Raw genomic sequence first — 17,797 nt, 5'->3', positions numbered from 1 at the left:
GGAATATCTGCTGTTTTATTTTATTTTGTTTATTTTTTCATTTTTCTATTTTCCCATGCCCCAAACAGTGCCTGGTGCATTGGAGTCACTCACTGAATGCATGCAATACAAAAGAGTGAATCATCATTTACAAAGGGGTGACTCATCATTCAGACATAACTGACGTTATTGTGATTTACCAACCAGCCAAGTCCAGTGCCATGACAGACTCACCTATACAATTGAAGGAAATTTCTTGTTGACAGAAAAGGGAGCAGCCATCGCCATTGATCTTATTCATGTCATCACATTCTTCTCCTTGGCCTCTGAGGAATGAACATAAAAGAGAAATTGGCTAGATCAATGCCAGAACTGTGGCTGGACATGAAAAAGTCCTTCCCTGGGCCATGAGCCTTCCCTGAGACCTTTTCTCTACCTGAGTCTCTGTTACTTCATCTTCAGAATGAGATTCATGAAAGGTGTAGATTTACAAGATACTATCACATTTGCTTTATTTTGCATTTCCGCTGACAAAGTAGAATTCCCTCTGAACTCATTCTTGGGAAAATCAAGTCAATTAATGAGTCAGAGGCAGGTATGAAACAGATGAATGCACAAACAAATGAGCAGATCTATGGTGCCTAGAAACACCTCACTGCCATTATCATGTTTCTGATTTTAAAAGGGTGAATCTGAAGGCAATTTCAGAAGTTGTATAATATAAATGCTATTCCTTCACTATTCTGCCCTGACACCCTGTCTATTCCCCCAAATACACATAAAGGTAAAGAGTTCCCCGTTCATGTGCTAAGGTTTAGTCATCTTTCCTTTGGTAAGTTTCGTCTCTGCCAATGGGTGTGTCATTTCATGATGTCAACAACTCCAAGTCTAAGGGACTATGCTATTAAGAAATAAAAATGCCTTTCTTGTTTATGTTGGAATTATTTCCTCATTTAAGGATTATTTTGCACAGGTTGGGATGAGCAGAAAATGACCAATGTTCTCTGAATTGGGCTTAGACAAGGAAAAGGTGTATGTGTGTGTGAGGGGTAGGGGGGACTGAATAGACTGTTGCTTTCAGAAAATTTCCATTCTTTCAGAAATAGAAAACTTAGATTTAGAACCCCATGCTCCAAACTAGCTGTGTGATCTTAGGCTAGTCACTTTATCTCTCCATCTGATAAGTCTATCTGTAATGATTTAGTAAATTATACATATTTTATCTTGGGGCCAGCAGGTGGCATGGTGGTTGAGGGCGCTGGACTCCCACATGGCCAACTGCAGTTTGAGTCCTGGACCTGGAGGCTTGCTTTCTCACTTTCTGTCTCTCACTCTCACTCTGTCCTTCTCTGGTCAAATAAAAAAAATAAAGAAATAAATGAAGTTAAAATTAAAAATAAAATAATTCTTTAAAAAAATTTCTTTATTTATTGCATGAGAGAAAGACACACACACAGAGAAAGATAAGCACTCTCAACAGGGTCTCACACCATGATCCTCCGTCCAGCCTTCCCCAGCCAGACAGGATCCTGAGCACACACATGTGTGACATATACAAGTCTACCCGGGGACTGAATCCCGATCTTCCATATAGCTTTCAGCTGTGTGGCTACTGCTGCATACTCCACGGGTGCATCCATCTGAGATGATTTAAATATGAATCAATTAAAATAAAAACCTAATTAAAATTTTATTCCTCAGTCATGGTAGCCACATTTTAAGGACTCAGTAGGCACATGAGGCTAGTGGCCACTGAATTGTACCATGTAGAATATATTAACATCCTTGAAGAAAAATCTGTTGACGTGCTCTTGTAGATTCTGAGGCTGAATTTTCTCATGTGTTAAAATGGAGATAATTAGGCATACTCTTTAGAGTTTGGTGCAAGAAAGGAAGATATCTTAAAGTTACTGGCTCAGTAAATGGAACACAGTAGATGCTCAGAGAATCACAGTTCTCATGTCCACTTTGCCTTGGGAGGTCTCTGTAGGGCATGAGGCAGCTGTCTCTCCTTCTTCAGGGAGAACTGATACTTATCACAGCATGGAAGAGGCCTTAGACTTTTCCTTTTACCCAGGCAATTAACGCTGGACAATGTTTGTTGCTTTTAGGAGGTGTCAGAGTAGCAGGATAGTGTCTTGCAATCAATCCTTAGGATGGCTAGGGCATTGCATTGCTCTCCATGGAGCCACCCAGTTCCTGCCTGTCTACAGACTTATGAGCAAAAAAGTCCATATTCCCAGTCAGTCTCAGTAATTTCTGCCAAGGGATCTTTTGAGCTGGAAATTGCTGGTGAACTTCTCCTCTTCCTATTCTTTCTCCTCCATCTTCTTCTTCCTCTATGTTTTTTTAAACCTGGGTCAGCTCCCTAAGCAGCAGAGAATAACTCCAGTCTACCTCCCATCACCATCTAAAGCACATGTTCTTTTGGTTGAGGCAAAACATTAGGGTCTTATCTTCTAGGCATGGCAGATCTGTCATTAGATTGAGAGGTTCTCTAACCTTTGAGGCTAGAGTGGGTGGCCATCTTTCTCTGTGTCCCCCTAGATATCTTGTTCCATCTATCACAGCACTTGTCAAACTGACTGCCTTTGCATGTTGCTTGAGTACCCCTCCACTCCCCATGTCGCTTCCCCCACTAGTCTGTAAGATGCAAAAGAAAATGATAGTCTTCATCATCCTAGCGCCTCATAACCTGGTCTAGGTGCCTGGAATATGGCAGTCAGCATGCAGCTATTCCTTTATTTGTTAGTTTTGCAATGTTGTCAGGTCACACAAAAATGCAATGGTAAATCCAGATGGGAACCTGGACCTTCAGTTTCACATATTGGTTTTAATTCCTTGCTTGGTGTGTAAATGTGAGAAAACTCTCTTTAATTTCTCTGTGCAGTTGTCTTTTCTACAAAGTACGATGATAGGACCTACCTTAAATGGTTTTAGGAAGGACTCAAGGCAAGAATAATGTAGCACAGTGCCTTGTATAGAGTAGAGGCTCAATAAATACTTACACATATTATCCTTATTAAAATATTCATCCAGTACCTTCATCATTACATGTTATATGACTTTGGGAGAATCTGCTGCTATGGATCCTTTACGACTAAGCTTTCATCCATTAGGGGCCTCAGCGAGTGCTGTACCTATCTGTATTTCTTTAAACATATATAGATTTATTATTTATGTTATAAAGTTAATGTGGATCATCCCATGAAAATGCTATTAGATAAGATGGTACCTCTCCTTTTCCCCAAATATTTTTTTCCCCTCTCTTTAGGAAATATGCATAAGCTATTTAGATTGAGAGGTTCTCTAAGTTGATGCCTTAATATAGCAGAGACCAGTAAATTATTTCCCTTTCTCCAGTTTAGTTTTGTATTGGGATCTCTGCCCTTATACAGCACTGTTAAGGCATTTGGATGTGGATCTTAAGTACACCTTAAGTATATCTTAAATGTTATATTTAATACAACATATCATCACTTTGATTCTTGGACAAATGAGGAGCTGTATACTCTATGCTTGACAAACTTAATTCTTGGCAAGGATTTGCATCACTATTTAACTTTTCAAAATCCTTATATTATCTCCTCAATATTAAAATCTTGACAATTTAAATCTTTAATTGTACATTCAGGGCATTTAAGACAGAACTATATATCCCTGAGATATACTGTTTTAGGAAGCCACCTAAAATCATGTAAAGAACCATTACTGGTTTTATCGATGTCATTGTTTTTTAAAACATTCTTCCTTATTTCAAAACTTGAATTAATGCCGTCCCATTAATAGCTGGCATGCTTCAGTGGAGTGGGAGTGAGGAAAAATCTTGTATACAAAACCAGCTTTTTGCACAAGTTGAAAAGATATAACTTGCTGATCCTCATCTGACCATAATTGCAACAGTCACTACTTCTGTCATTGCTAAGTCATGATCAGAAAGCATACTACTGGCCAATAACTGATGTTAAGGTGCAAACTCATGTGCACATTTTTTTACTTGCATAAATGCATTATCCATGCTGTACTCCTAATTGGCCCCTTCATCTCAAAGCAGTGGTTTCCAGTTTACACCACATAACACAGAGTCATCAGTTACAAATTAAATCACTCTTCCCTCTAGGATCAGTGTTGGTGATCAACAGAAAAAATGGTTGTCTATATGAAAGCACTTCTCTTTCATATATGTACTACACCTATGAGCTGATTCATGTTCTGCACATCAGTGGTTTCATCCAACTGTGAAGCACATTCTCTTTTTACACTGCCTCCCCCCACAGAAATAGTAATTGCAATTCCTTATTGCACAGATATTATGTGACACCCAACAGTGCCATTTAATGAAGGAATTTTGCCAATAGCTTGTTTTGCTATCTCCACACATAATGTTTATCATTAAATCTGTCAATAGTTTTAAAAGTCTTTTAGCAGTAGTGTGACTTGCAAAGAAATACTTTAGAATAAGGAACATAATTTTAGCACTAAGGAACTTAATTTTGAATGATTCTTGATCTCTTCTCCACCTCTAGCGACAAAACTCTCAATTATGTGCCAGAAAACATGTTTGTGCTTATTCTGGATGAAAAAGACTCAAACGTTTATTTATCTTTTTTTTTTTTTAAAAAAAATCATTCATTTGAGGCTTAGTACATACTCAGCTTCACTGTAAGTGATTTACTTTTTTTTTTCTTAGATTTTGCTACAAGGCATGTGTGCTTCCTGGAGAGAGAAAGAGAGAAAGAGAGAGAGAGAGACAGACACCAGCTCTCAGAAGAAAAGATCATGTTGCAATTCCTTCTCAATTCTCCTCTTGGGACTTGGGGCATACATTCACATGCACCTAGAGTATTTTTCAAGTTGTTGGGTCCAGGACTCTAAACTGTGCAGTTGCCATATGGGATTCACAGCCTTAACCTCCATGCCTTTATTCATTGATTATTTACTGGCTTTATTTATTAATTATTTGCTTTATTATTATGTTTTAACAGTGCAAAAGTCTTGATAGCCTCAGTCCTATTTGTCAGTTGCATAACATCTCATGCTGAGGAAAAGAGGATGATACGGCCTGATAATCTGAGAAGACTCATGCTTAGACAGTATCTAGATTTTCTCAGTGTAATTTTCCTTTCTGGCTATAATCTACTGCTTCATTTGCTTAAGTGTACCCATATTCATTCTGGAGTACTGTTTTACTATTTATGTTTCAACATGACAGTGAGAATACTTTGCTATTTTTATAGGCCTTTGACTCGTTTTATAAATTGTTGATATAACATGGTGTAAAAGAAATAACAAATAAATATGAAGTATTAAAAAATATAAAAAGTGGGACCAGCAGTTAGCATAGCGGCTATGTCGCTGGACTTCCATGTAGCCGACCATGGTTTGAGTCCTGGACCTGGTGGCTTAAAGTCACGCAGGGCGCATATGCATGCGTGCCCAAGATCCCAAGAGGAGAAGGGAGGAGAAGGGATTGTGGTGTGGCCATCCCCCTTGGGGGGTGATTTTTTTGCTTTCTGTCTGTCTGTCTCTCTCGGTCTTTCTGGTAAGCGCATGCACCGTGTAGCAAAAACCTTTCCAAAAAAAAGTAACTAGAAAAGGGTGTAAACATTTATTTATTTATTTTTAAAATTTGCTATAGGGTATATGTGCTTCCTAGAAAAAGACCGAGAGGCAGAGAGAGGGGAGAAAGTGGGAAAGCACTTCCCAGGAGTGATAACCACTCTGTAACCCCTTCTTCCCTCTCCTCTTGGGATTTTTGGTATGCACACATGTGTGCCCAGAATATTTTTCAGGCTACTAGTCTGGGAATCAAACTGTACAGTCAGCTACGTTAGCTACTTTAACTGTCACACCACTTGGGTAGGCCTGTAGGAATGTTTTAACAGAGATGAACTGTCAACTTGTGTGAGCTGTAATGGAAAAGACTGACAATTCTTGTAGTACATAAGACAATTAAGAACAAGAGCGAAATGGCAGTAAGTGCATAATAGTAACTCTGACTAAATCATATGTTTTATTATATACTACAGAAATATATGTGTTCAAAAAAAGGTCATTGCTTTTCTTCTCAGACCAGCAAATTTCTTGAAGACAAACTGATAGATTGTTGGGGAGCTCTGATTACTCACAAATCATGCACTGAAGAGTAGTTCATAAGCTTTATTATTTAGAATCCTAGCCATCTCTTGGTTTAATTAGCAGCAGCCCCATCTCCTCTTTTTTTTTTTTTTTTTTTTTTTTGTTAGACCTACTTACTTCTGGATAATGCCATCACCACAGTACCCACTTCCATGGATGTATATGGCAGCAGGTGAAGGCTCGCTCTCTTCAGTTCCTGAAATGGTGATGACCCAGTATTGGTACACACTGCCAAGATTGAGATCCCTGGAAAACATAAAGAAAACCATTAACTGTACCAATGCAATACTAGAGGCACACAAAGAGAGAATGGAAAATTGATTTTACGGGTGCATTAAGTAGTCATGCTCCTCTTAAAAATCAAATGTACATTTAGTTATTTAATACTTTTTATTGTTTGTTGTGGTTAAGGGACTCTGCTAAGTATGATGGACCACATCAAGATGTACAGTAATAATAACTAGCATCATGGATTGATGATACACATCAACTTCACTGGGTATCTTCTATCTTGAATTTAAGTTTCACAATAACTCTAGTGGAAAAGCAACAGATGGCATGTGCCCCATAATGATGTTTGGGAAGAAGTCATCCAGCAAAAATAAATAGGATAAGCAAAATATAGAGGTGGGAAGGTTCCATATCAGATGCTCTGGGCATTGTCTGATCATTTCCTTTCATTTTAAGATCCAAGCAGAAATCCTGTTACACACGAATACGTCCGTTCCTTATGTTGCATGTAAAGTGATTCTCCTCCTCCCTACCACTTGTTCCTCCCTACAACTAAAATAATAACAATAATAGCAGCACCCATTAATTGATTTTTAGCTCAGGATAAGCACTTCCCATGCATGTTCTCATTTAAAAATAAAACCAACCCTTTATGGGTATCAATATTTTCATGTTGATTTTACAAATGATGGGGCATAGAGAGGTTAAGAGACTTGCTTACGTGTGTAATATCCCTAACTGGACTGTTGTGAAATGCATTCGTGTTGGAAAAAAACTTTACAAGCTAAGTGATGTATAGTGATTGAATGTATAAAAGAAATTAAAATAAAATAAAATATATTAATAAAAGAAGACTTGCTTATAATCATATGCTATTGAGTAATATTCTATAATCTGCCCTCCTTATTCTAATTTTACACCTGTCTTAACAATCTCATCTCTTGCGAAGTGGAGTCTTGTCCTGGAATTGCAATTTCAGGGACTGGCTTCTGTCAGATTTCCAATTTGCCTATACCAAATCTCTCCTTGCCTCAAGAACTTTTGGTGACTGTCCTGACTTTCTCATAAGGGAACCACCAAACAACTCTGGCCACTGAAAATATATCCTCCAAGGTAAATATATGTTTATGTCAATTCCACATGACCAAAATTTTACTTTTATTTCCTTTTTGACCATTTTCAAAAGAAGATCCTATTCCTCTCACCTCACTCTGCATTATTTTTTTTTTTTAATTTTAACAAGAAAAGTACCATGGGAAAAAACACAAAATGATAATGAAGAGAATTCCTATCAGATTCCAAAGTTGGGGGGAGATTTCATAAACAAAAGAACGATGTCAAAAAAAATCTCAAGTTCTCCTGCCCATCTGTTATTTCAGCTGTTGTTAAGGCTGGGGCTGTTTGGATAAGGCCAATATGATAGCAGATACAGGGGCAATGGACAGAGAATTTGTCCTGATTCTCAATGCAACAATGACTTGGAGTTTATGAGCGCTGAAGGACTCCAGTGAGGAACATAACCTTCATGAGAGTGTTGGGCACAGCACCGAAAGGGAGTTTGTTTTAGCAGCACTGGAGCAGTTACTAATATCAGGAACAGAACAGAAGTCCTCGGAGATTTCTTTAGTGCTCTGTCAATGAAGACCAAGTAGGTGATTGCATAATAATATTGAAATATTATTGTATGTATAAATGGTAGCTGCCCTGATAACCTTTAGAATGCTAATTTGTTGACAGAATTATAGGCTTTACTACTTAAAAACCATTAGTTTATTGGTCATTTTATCTATCTTTAGACTAATGAGCATATATATATTTTTTTCCTGGTGATGCTTCTAAAACTGGAGGGAAGTTGTGGGGGAGGGGGTGGTATTCCCAAGGGATATATAAAGGCTCGAATAAATATGACATGCATTCTGTCATATGTACATTTATTTTGATCCCCAAATATGGAGGCATGTTTTATATTAAAAGAACATGGCCATGTGATGGAAGAAAATAAGAAAATTGCTTCAGGCTACATCCAGGCCACTGGAGGCATATGGTCACTGTCTGAGCAGATGGGGCACTTCTGTGGAAAAGCGTGAGAGTGTGAAAATACTTCTCTGTACTGTGTTTTCCATTTGTGGTGTGTGTCCCAAATGATTTGTGGCTGATAATATTTAAGGTGGTCAGCTAGTATTTGTAAACGTTTCCTCCTTCCCCCTATTTTGCCCTCCCTCCTCCCTTCTTCCTTCTCTTCCTCAATAAATATCAGTGTAGTAGTAAACGAATGTGCTTTTCTCCTGGCTTCATCACTTACCAGTCAGAAAGTCATGGGCAGGTATTTTACCTCCTTGGCCCTATTTAAAATCAATCATAACCCTGTTCTGACAGCATCTTGCTGCCAGTTAAATGGGACAACATATAAAGCACATAGGTATCCAGCCTAGGAGAAACAGCTAATGAATGTAAATCCATTATCATTTAAAATAACTTACTGCAATCTTATTTATTGTTTTTATTTATTTATTTATTTATTTATTTATTTATTTATTATTTTGAGAGATTTTTGCTGTAATGCGTGTGTGCTCGCCAGAGAGACAGAGAGACCAAAAGCGAGATATCACCCCCCAGGGGAGATGGTCATGCTGCAATCCCCTCTCCTCATTCTCCTCTAGGGCTTTTGGGCATGTATGTACATGCACTGGAATAAGTTTCAAGCTTCTAGGTCCAGGACTCTAACTGTAGTCAGCCATGTGGGACTCTAGTGACATCATCATTATGCATTCTGCTGGTCCCTTATTATCATTTTTAAATTTGCTATAGAGCATGTGCTCACCAGAGAGAGACAGAGAGAGAGAGAGAAAGAGAGAGAGAGAGAAAGAGAGAGAGAGAGAGAGAGCGAGAAGAGGGAAAATGAGGAAGCAAGCCACCAGGCCCACCACTCAAACCTTGGTAGACCATGTGGGAGTCCAACTCCCTAACCACCACGCCACCTGCTGGCCCAAATCCATTATTACTCATAGTTACTTAGCAACATTTTCATTCACTAGAGTTATGCTGGGGTCTTTTTCATAGAAGAGATGGAGTGACAGATAACCACATGTAACCTTGGTCAGGTAAATCCATGAAGACGGGGCTACCATCTACCAGGTGTGTCACAGCTCGATGGTTTCTTTTTTTGTCACATCACTTGGCTGGAATACCCTCCTCGCTCCTTAGCTTGCTCTCTTTCTAGGCCACTTCGAACTTCTGAAAATGTTGTATCCCAGAAGACTTCTTTACCCTGGGGCAAAATCTGTCTCCTAGTAACTTCCCACTGTCTTTCTTACCCACTAGTACCACATGGAGCACATTTGGTAGGTAGAGAAGCCTTCAGAATTCTCCTTCTTTTGACTATGTGTGCATGGCTCACATCTCACTATCCCACAAACACCCGAAAGCAGCTGTTTGAGGTAGGGATTGTTACTCTAAGTTTACAGATAGGAAAACAGAAACTTGTCACTCCCTAGTACCAAAGTAAGGGAGGGGAGAAGGGTGCAACTGCTACCAAAAAGATTGCATGCTTCCACCTTAAAGTTGCATTTTCTCTAACTTAAAGTCAAAATCAATGCTAATTACGATCTCTTTTCTCAAAAAACAAGGTAGAATAGACTTCTTTCAGAAGGATGAGCTAGTGGTCTCTGCAGGCTGCGTTGCAGTTAGTCTGTATTTCAGGCTGGTCTGAAAGGCAAGCATGTATGTTCTGTTCTTCCTTTCAGCCTCTCCTAAACCATGCCATCTTTTCTACATCCCTGCACCTCAACCTTGACGGCTAAAGAAGCCTCTGGCTTGCTTCACCATGTTGCCAACACCACTAGAATATCCTCAGACTCAAAGTCGCTTTCCAGCTCAAAACCTTCTCATTTCAGGCAATGATGAGAGCTCTCTATCAAGCTGAAACTTCTCATCTATTCTTTGGAACTAAAACTCAGATGTCATTATTTTGTCTACTTCAGATTTCTTTCATAGAATTGTGAATGACGTTTTATCTTCTTCTTTATTTTAAGCTTAAAGCATCATTAATATTGAGGTACTTAACTATTCGTTTTTTAAGAATTAATTAATTAATTTGTTTATTTATTATTTTTTCATATGAATTTGCCACAGAAAGAGAGAGACAGAGAGACAGAGAGAAAGCAAGCCTCCAGGTCCGGCACTTGAACCATGGTTGGCCATCTGGGAATTCCAGCACCTTAATCACCACCACCTCCTGGTCCCCCTTAATCATTTATTCTTAAAACTGCACTTCAGATTATTTTTGTTTCTAGCTAATGAATTTACAGGTGTTCGGACTTTTTAAAAAATTTATCAGAGGGTATGTGGGCTCACAGAGAGAGAGAGAGAGAGACTAAGCACATCCCATAGGAAATGGTCATATTGTAACCCCTTTTCCTCCATTTCTCCATTCTGTCAGAATTCTGGGCATGCATGCACACACACCTGGTGCGTTTCTAAGCTTTTGAGTCTAGTCCTTGACCCCTATGGTTGACCATGTGGGATCCAGTGGCCTTAACCACCAGACCACAGAGCTGGCCCAGTTTGGATAGTTTTGAAGGATTGGTTTGTGAATTCTTTGCATGCCATTAAAAACAACAACAAAAAGTTTCCAGTATTGAACCATCATTCTTACCCAAATATCTCAAATGATATGTCTACCTTGAGTTTCTATTTCTTGCAATGAGAAACGAAAATTTCTAGTTGATATGATTCTTCAGCATTCCGATTTCCATTCAGAATTATCATCTTGATGGGTAAATGTATATCAAGTTTGGAGTGTAATCTTGTGCTAAATTTTAGTTGCACATTAAGAAATAAATATCTTAGTAATATTGACCATGGTCGACTACGTGGGAGTCCAGCGACATAGCCATTATGCTAACTGCTGGTCCCGAGATCTGTTTTCCTTTTAATTAGGATATGTGACTCATGTTCCAAGGGGAAGGGAGAGAGAACCCCAGTTTACAATGGAAACATCACATTTTGCTGCTTTCAGGAAATGGTCTCTGAGTCCCTTGCTTATTTCTTACCGACCTTTTATTGTCTGTGTATCACAACACTCCTTTTTCATGGGCTACCTCTTCCAATCATCTGTATCACTAGGCTGTTATATTTCTTTAAAACTCCATTTCTGGAATAGTAAGAATGATAGTTCCAATTTATCAAATGCCAGTCCCCTGAATAATAATAATGATTATCCCCCTTTCAGATGAGGAAACTACCAGTTCAGGTGATTAAAGTACCTGCCTACAGTCACACTGCTCTCATCAGGGGACAGGACTTGAACCAGTTCTGTCTAACTCTATCCTAAGACAGTGTTTTTCAGAGGCAGAAGTCCTCAGCTGTTATGAAGTGAATAGAAATCAAGAGACCTAGTTTTGAACCAAGAAAAGTTTATATAGGGGACCAGCAGGTGGCGTGGTGGTTAGGGGTGCTGGACTCCTACATGACCAGCAACAGTTCAAGTCTCGGACTTGGTAGTTTGCTTTCTCACTTTCTCTCTCTCTCTCTCTCCATCCCTCCCTGGTCAAATTAAAATAAATAAATAAATTTAAATAAAATAATTATTTAAAAAAAAGTTTATATAGACCAGTTGGAAAGATCAGGAAGTCAGGAGACTCAAGTTTTATTTAAAATACGGCTGCTTATGGACAGGCCGTTTCCTTTCTCTGGCAACTCATTCCTTCATCTATGAAGCAGGAATCTGGGAAGGATGTTATGATCAGCTTTGGGACCCACAGTTCTAATTTAATGGAGAATACAGAGTTGCATCTCTCTATCTGGAGTCTTTGTACAGCAGTTAAAATTCTGCACTTAGAAGGGGTGTGGGTTAGGACCTATCATGCTGATTGAGCAGGCAGACAGGAGGTGGGACCACCTAGGGTGCCTTTGGCTCAGGAAGAGCCCAGGTAAGCCATCTGCCTTGGGCTAAGAATCAGAGTGTAATGCGTATTTAGCTGGGCACTGTGTATTTCAGCTTCCAGCCAAAATTAGAAAGGAGGGAAACAATCACTTTTTGCGCCTGAGTTGATGTGCCAGAGACTTTATACATACAATTATTATTGTTTTAATTAGAAAGTATATTGATTACATAGAAAAGCACAGAGAACACTGTAACAAATGTCTATAAACTTACTACCCAGCTTTGTCAGATCATAACATTATGCCATATTTTCTTCATAGTTTTTGGTTTTGTTGTGAAAAATTATAAAAATGCTGAAAGCATTTAGAAACATCCATGTGCACTTTCTGTATCTCATTTATCAACCGGGCACCTCTTTATGCTTTTTGTACATATGTATTTGTATATTTTAAATTTTATAGATGTTTTAATACTATTTTACATCTGCCTTTTTGTATTTATGGCATTATTTCAAGGTCACTCATATTTATACATGTGGATCTAGCTCATTTAGTTTAACTGACATTAAGTATTTTATTATATGTATGTATCACACTTTGGCCACTCTTTTCTTGACTGACATCTAGGCTGGTAATAGCAATAATATTGCTTATTATTATTTAGTCTTTTTGTTTGTTGTTTCTAATGATGTTGCTTTAAAAATTTATACACAGTGCAAAAATTTTCTGAAGAAAATACAGCAAAAATGATATTGTTAGGTTGGCAATAATTGCATTTTCAACTTTATTAAATATTTCCAAATTATTCTCAAAAATTGTATCAATTACCACGTCTGCTAACAGCCTTCGCATTGTTTCAGGTTCTTGCCAGCGCTTAATTCTGCCAAATGTTTATTTTTTAATTTTGGCTAATCTGATGGATATTTAAAAATATTTAATTATTGTTTTTATTTTTCCTTTTCCTAATTATTAACAAGCTTGAGTATCTTATGTTTGTTGACCACCTAGGTTTCTAGCCACTTGGATTGCTACTCATCATTTTGCCAATTTTAAATTGAGTTATTTTTATCTTTCTGTATTCATATTTAAGTGTATTGCTACAGACTGGATACTAATTCTTTATAATTAAAGGAACTACAAATACCTCTTCTAAGTCTGTGACTCCTCTTTTTTTCACTTAGTTTATGCTACTTTGTTGAACAGATATTTTAAATTACTTCCTTTGTAACTTGTGCTTTTCATGTCTTGGTGGATAAATATTTCTTTACTCCAAGGTAATAGCATAGTCTCTTCTATTTCCTTTTCATAGTTCTAAGGTTTTTTTTTTTTTTTTTTTTTTTTTTTTTTATGTTTCCTATAAGCTACAGTATAGTTTTGAAATGAAACTTTCGCTTTATTTTGTTAATAGTCCCCTTTCCTCCTCCCACTCAGGAGAGGCAAGGGGCAGCTTTCAGAAGAAGACACCTCCATGGCTCCTGAGAACTAGTGATTTGCTTTTTTTTAAGGCTTTTTTTTTGTCTTTTGTTTTTTTTATTTTTTTTTTTTTTTTTTTTTTTTTTTTTTTTTTAATGTATGGTTCCAATAAGCTACAGTATAGTTTTGAAAACGATGTGCGATAAGGATTATTTTCTCTCCAAATATGGATGCACTCTTTGTCTAGTATTAGTTAACCCTTTGAGGATAAAAGTTAACCCTTTCATTGCTAAACTGTAATGTCACCTTCACCTTACGTTTTGCCTTACATTTCGGTACTTACATGCATTTGCTTCTGGGTTATCCTGTTTCATTGATCTGTTTTTAAACTCTATGTTTCATCTTATCGATAGCAGTCTATCTTAATTACTGTAGCTGTATAGAAGTCTTGATGTCCGTTATAAATCCATTCTACATTTTAGTTTCATCTTCAAAAGAGACCTTTTTCTTCCCTGTGAATTTTAAGTTTCACACACACACATGCAAACTTGCTAGGATTTTAATTTAATGAAGTGTATAGATACATTTTTTGTGAAAGGCTTTCTTTCTTCCTTTCTTTACATTTTCTCCCTTTCTGCCAGAGGGTACATGCACTTGCCAGAGAGAGGCAGAGACTGAGAGAGAAGCAGGGAGAGACAAGAAAGTACACCCCCAGTAGGGTGTGGTTATACCTCAATCCCTTTCTTATATTTCTCCCTCTCATCAGGATTTCAGGCACACATGCATAAGCATCTGGCATGTTTTCTAAGCCATCAGGGCTGGGATTAAAACTGTGGTCAGTCATATGGGATCCAGCTCCCGATTCACAGTGCTTAGCCACTTGCTGGCTCTACATAAGTATTTTTTTCTTCGTATACCCTTTTACCGAGCACACAGAGGGCCCAACCTTATTTTGAAGACCTTAGTGTCAATTCCCCATCTTTTAGAGTAGCAGGGCCAAATCTCTGCTAGAACAAGCAACAATATTTAAGTGCTCAGTTGCCAAAACGAGTGGCTCTCTCATATCCAAACTGCACTAACAGAACATGTCCAGAGATTACCTGTCTAGCTCTCAGTTCTGTTTTATTTCTTGCAAGTCTTACCTCTAGCAACATCCATTTCTGTTTTTCTGATTTCAATCATACATTTATTTATTTATTCTTTAAAGAATTATTCTATTTAAATTTATTTATTTTATTTTAATTTCACCAGTTAAGGACAGAGAGGGAGAGAGAGATAGAAAGTGAGAAAACAAGCTGCCAGGTCCAGGACTTGAACTGAACTCAGCCATGTGGACCCAACCACCACACCACTTTCCGGCCCCATCAGTCATTCATACATTTAAAAAAAAGTTAAATAATTACTTTTTTTTTTTTTTTTTTTATTTTTGAGAGAATGACAGAGTGAGAAATAGAGAGAGAGTGAGAAAGCAAGCTGCCAAGTCTGGGACTCAAACTGCAGTCAGCCATGTAGGAGTCCAACACCCTTAACCACCATGCCTCCTGCTGGCCCCACATTTTGTTTTCTTGTTTAGAGGGCACAAGGGAGGTTAAGCAGGGTATAGCACAGCTATAATACAATGTAGAGTTTGAAGAACACTAACCAAGAGAAGGGCCAGATAGCGGTTGAAAGGATGAGAAAGGCTAGAAAAACTTTTTTTAACACCTGGATTAGGCAGAATCCCTTCTTTTTTTTTTTAAGAGGTTTTTGCTATAGGGCGTGAGCGCTCGCCAGACAGACAGATACAGACAGAGAGACAGAAAGCGAGAAATCACCCCGCCCCCCAGGGGGGATGGCCATGCCACAATCCCTTCTCCTCCATTATCCTCTCGGGATTTTGAGCACGCACGCACACGTGCCCGGTGTGAGTTTTAAGCCACCGGGTTTGGGACACGAACCACAGTAGACTATGTGGGAGTCCAGCGACATAGCCACTACGCTAACTGCTGATCCCAGGCAGAATCCCTTCTATAGGTGCCCTCAGCAATTCATATTTTTTTTTGCAATCCGATGTGGAATCCCTGTCTGCCTTGGTATGTAAGTGCTTCAAAGACAGAGAATACACCAGCTTTTCATTGCTATAACTCTATGCCTAGCACAGGGCCTGGCATAGAATAGGTTTTTAGCAATATCTGTTGAATGAATTCATCGTTTCAGCCAATAGATATGGGGAAATATCAAATCACTGATGACTATGGTGTCTTGAGCAGTAGAAACACCACCGAACACAGGTAAATCTATTGAGATAAAGAATCGTTCATCATCAATCCTGAACTTCAGGGGAAGCCAAATGATTGGGCTAAGTGAAAGTCTGTAGCACATGGTGGGAGGCTCTGAAGCAACAGGCTAGGACTCGAGTCATTGGGCATTGGAGAACCACCGTTGTAAAATTTGGGGGCTGGATCCAATGATAGTCTCCCAAGTCTCCTCCCCATCGCCAGCTACAGAAGTCAGACTTCGATGTTCCAACAGTAGTGGAGATGCTGAGTCAGCATCCAGGCTTTGTGTACCCCGGGCGCCACCACACCCACCTCCACCTTCACTTCTGACAGGCTCCAGCACGCACTAGACTGCAGCCTTTCCACTTCAGGTGTCCTCTTATTAAAGCAGTTACAAGGTTGAGGTCCCATTGTCAAGAAGGAATCTTTGTTGGGGTAAATGGCCTTTTGTCTTCCAGTATTCTCTTATTCCTCACCAATATGCTCTCCAATCCATAGTCTGATTAAACAGATGAAGAATGAGTTGACAGCTATCTAAGAATCTGTTGGGCATTTAGATCCCTTCCTAAGGGGAGTAGGGTCTGCCCTCTCACACAGGTAACATAAAACTCATTCTTTTTTATACTGACAATCCTTACTCTGTGCAAAGCTCAGAAAAGAGCAAATATATACATGCAACTGATTAATTCCAGCGGCCTTTGATAGAATTGTCCAAAGATCTGCCCTGGTACCAATTTAAAACACAGTAGCAAATTTAATAAAACTAACAGTTTGCAGCCAAGGCCTTTGTTATTTTGTTTTAATCATCTTTTACCACCAATTGAAATGATTTTCTACTTTCTTGGTGCAATGAAACAAAATACAAGGGAAAGAATGGAGGAACAATGTGGAAATTATAAAAGATCCAAGCTTCAAATCCCAGGATAAGGTAACAGCAGTCTTGAGATTTAACTGGTTATTTGTGTCAGGCTGAGATTTGAAGGGAAGACATTTACCAGTTTGGGGGAAACTCCACACCTGGAGAGCATTAAAGAAAGGAGAGAGGAAAAGATCTACAAGGGACTCTTGTTTTTCCCGAATGCAACCAAAGGAGACGTGTGACAGCTTCCCAAACATTCTGCTGTTGATGGACAGGTTACTTGATTACAGAGCAGGGGCTGTGACAAGCTGACCAGTCGCCAAGGACTCTGGGAGCCAAAACACCAGATACAGTTGGAGGTAAACAAGGCATTACTGCATAGTGTGAAAAGCGAGGCCAAGGCAGGGCGAGTCGAGCTAGGGACCCAGTGACAGCTGGTGACTGCAGCACTAACTGAACACAGTTGTCGAGGACCAGGGGCCAGTGGGGAAAGCAATCTCCTTTCTCCTCCCTGTGGCCTCTCTGGGTGGCCAGCAATTTTATTACTGGCAGAGGGTGAGCCCAACAGCATTTTCAAATTTGGCACCACATCTAAAACCATTTGGGGGCTGGGCTTCTCTTTCTTCTCTCCTCTTACCCTCCCCATGAATGCTTGGGTTTGGTGAAAGCCGGCATGCAGTTAGCAAACTACATTTCCCCTCAATTTTGAAACTCATGTGCTCTTGGGGAAAATGTAATCCTTATGTTTCTGATTCATTTACACTTAACTCATCAAAACACTATTTTGTAAGAGCTATTTGATGTCCACAAAGTCTTCTGAGCCCTTTTGTAAGTCTTGCTTCTTAGAAGCAGGAAGTCACATTTCTGATGAGAAGGAGAACTTGAACCTAAAAGGTTGAGTTTGTTTTGAAATGAGGGCTATTTGAGAGTCACGTGGGCCATGAGCTTGGCCAAATGTGTTCTCTCATTTCCTATACCACCCCCCTCACCCACACCAGCTGCTGTGACGTTCAGAACAACCAAAGGAGATTTCTCC

At 39.0% G+C, this 17,797-nt stretch overlaps 1 protein-coding gene across 1 annotated transcript in view; it reads right to left on the bottom strand.

Moving 5' to 3' along the window:
- PAPPA (pappalysin 1) overlaps positions 1–17,797 on the bottom strand; it is a 280,168-nt gene that overhangs the window by 149,682 nt on the left and 112,689 nt on the right. Inside the window, exons 10-11 of the mRNA XM_006142815.3 lie at positions 6,235–6,363; positions 214–305 (exon numbers count right to left, since the gene is read on the bottom strand). Of these exons, the coding sequence (XP_006142877.1) occupies positions 214–305; positions 6,235–6,363 (221 nt within the window). The remainder of the gene's footprint in view (positions 1–213; positions 306–6,234; positions 6,364–17,797) is intronic.

This window comes from Tupaia chinensis, unplaced genomic scaffold (assembly GCF_000334495.1).
Source record: "Tupaia chinensis unplaced genomic scaffold, TupChi_1.0 Scaffold000081_1, whole genome shotgun sequence".
NCBI lineage: Eukaryota > Metazoa > Chordata > Mammalia > Scandentia > Tupaiidae > Tupaia > Tupaia belangeri.
Note: the sequence above shows the minus strand (reverse complement) of the source record. Positions and strands in the feature narration are given on the sequence as shown.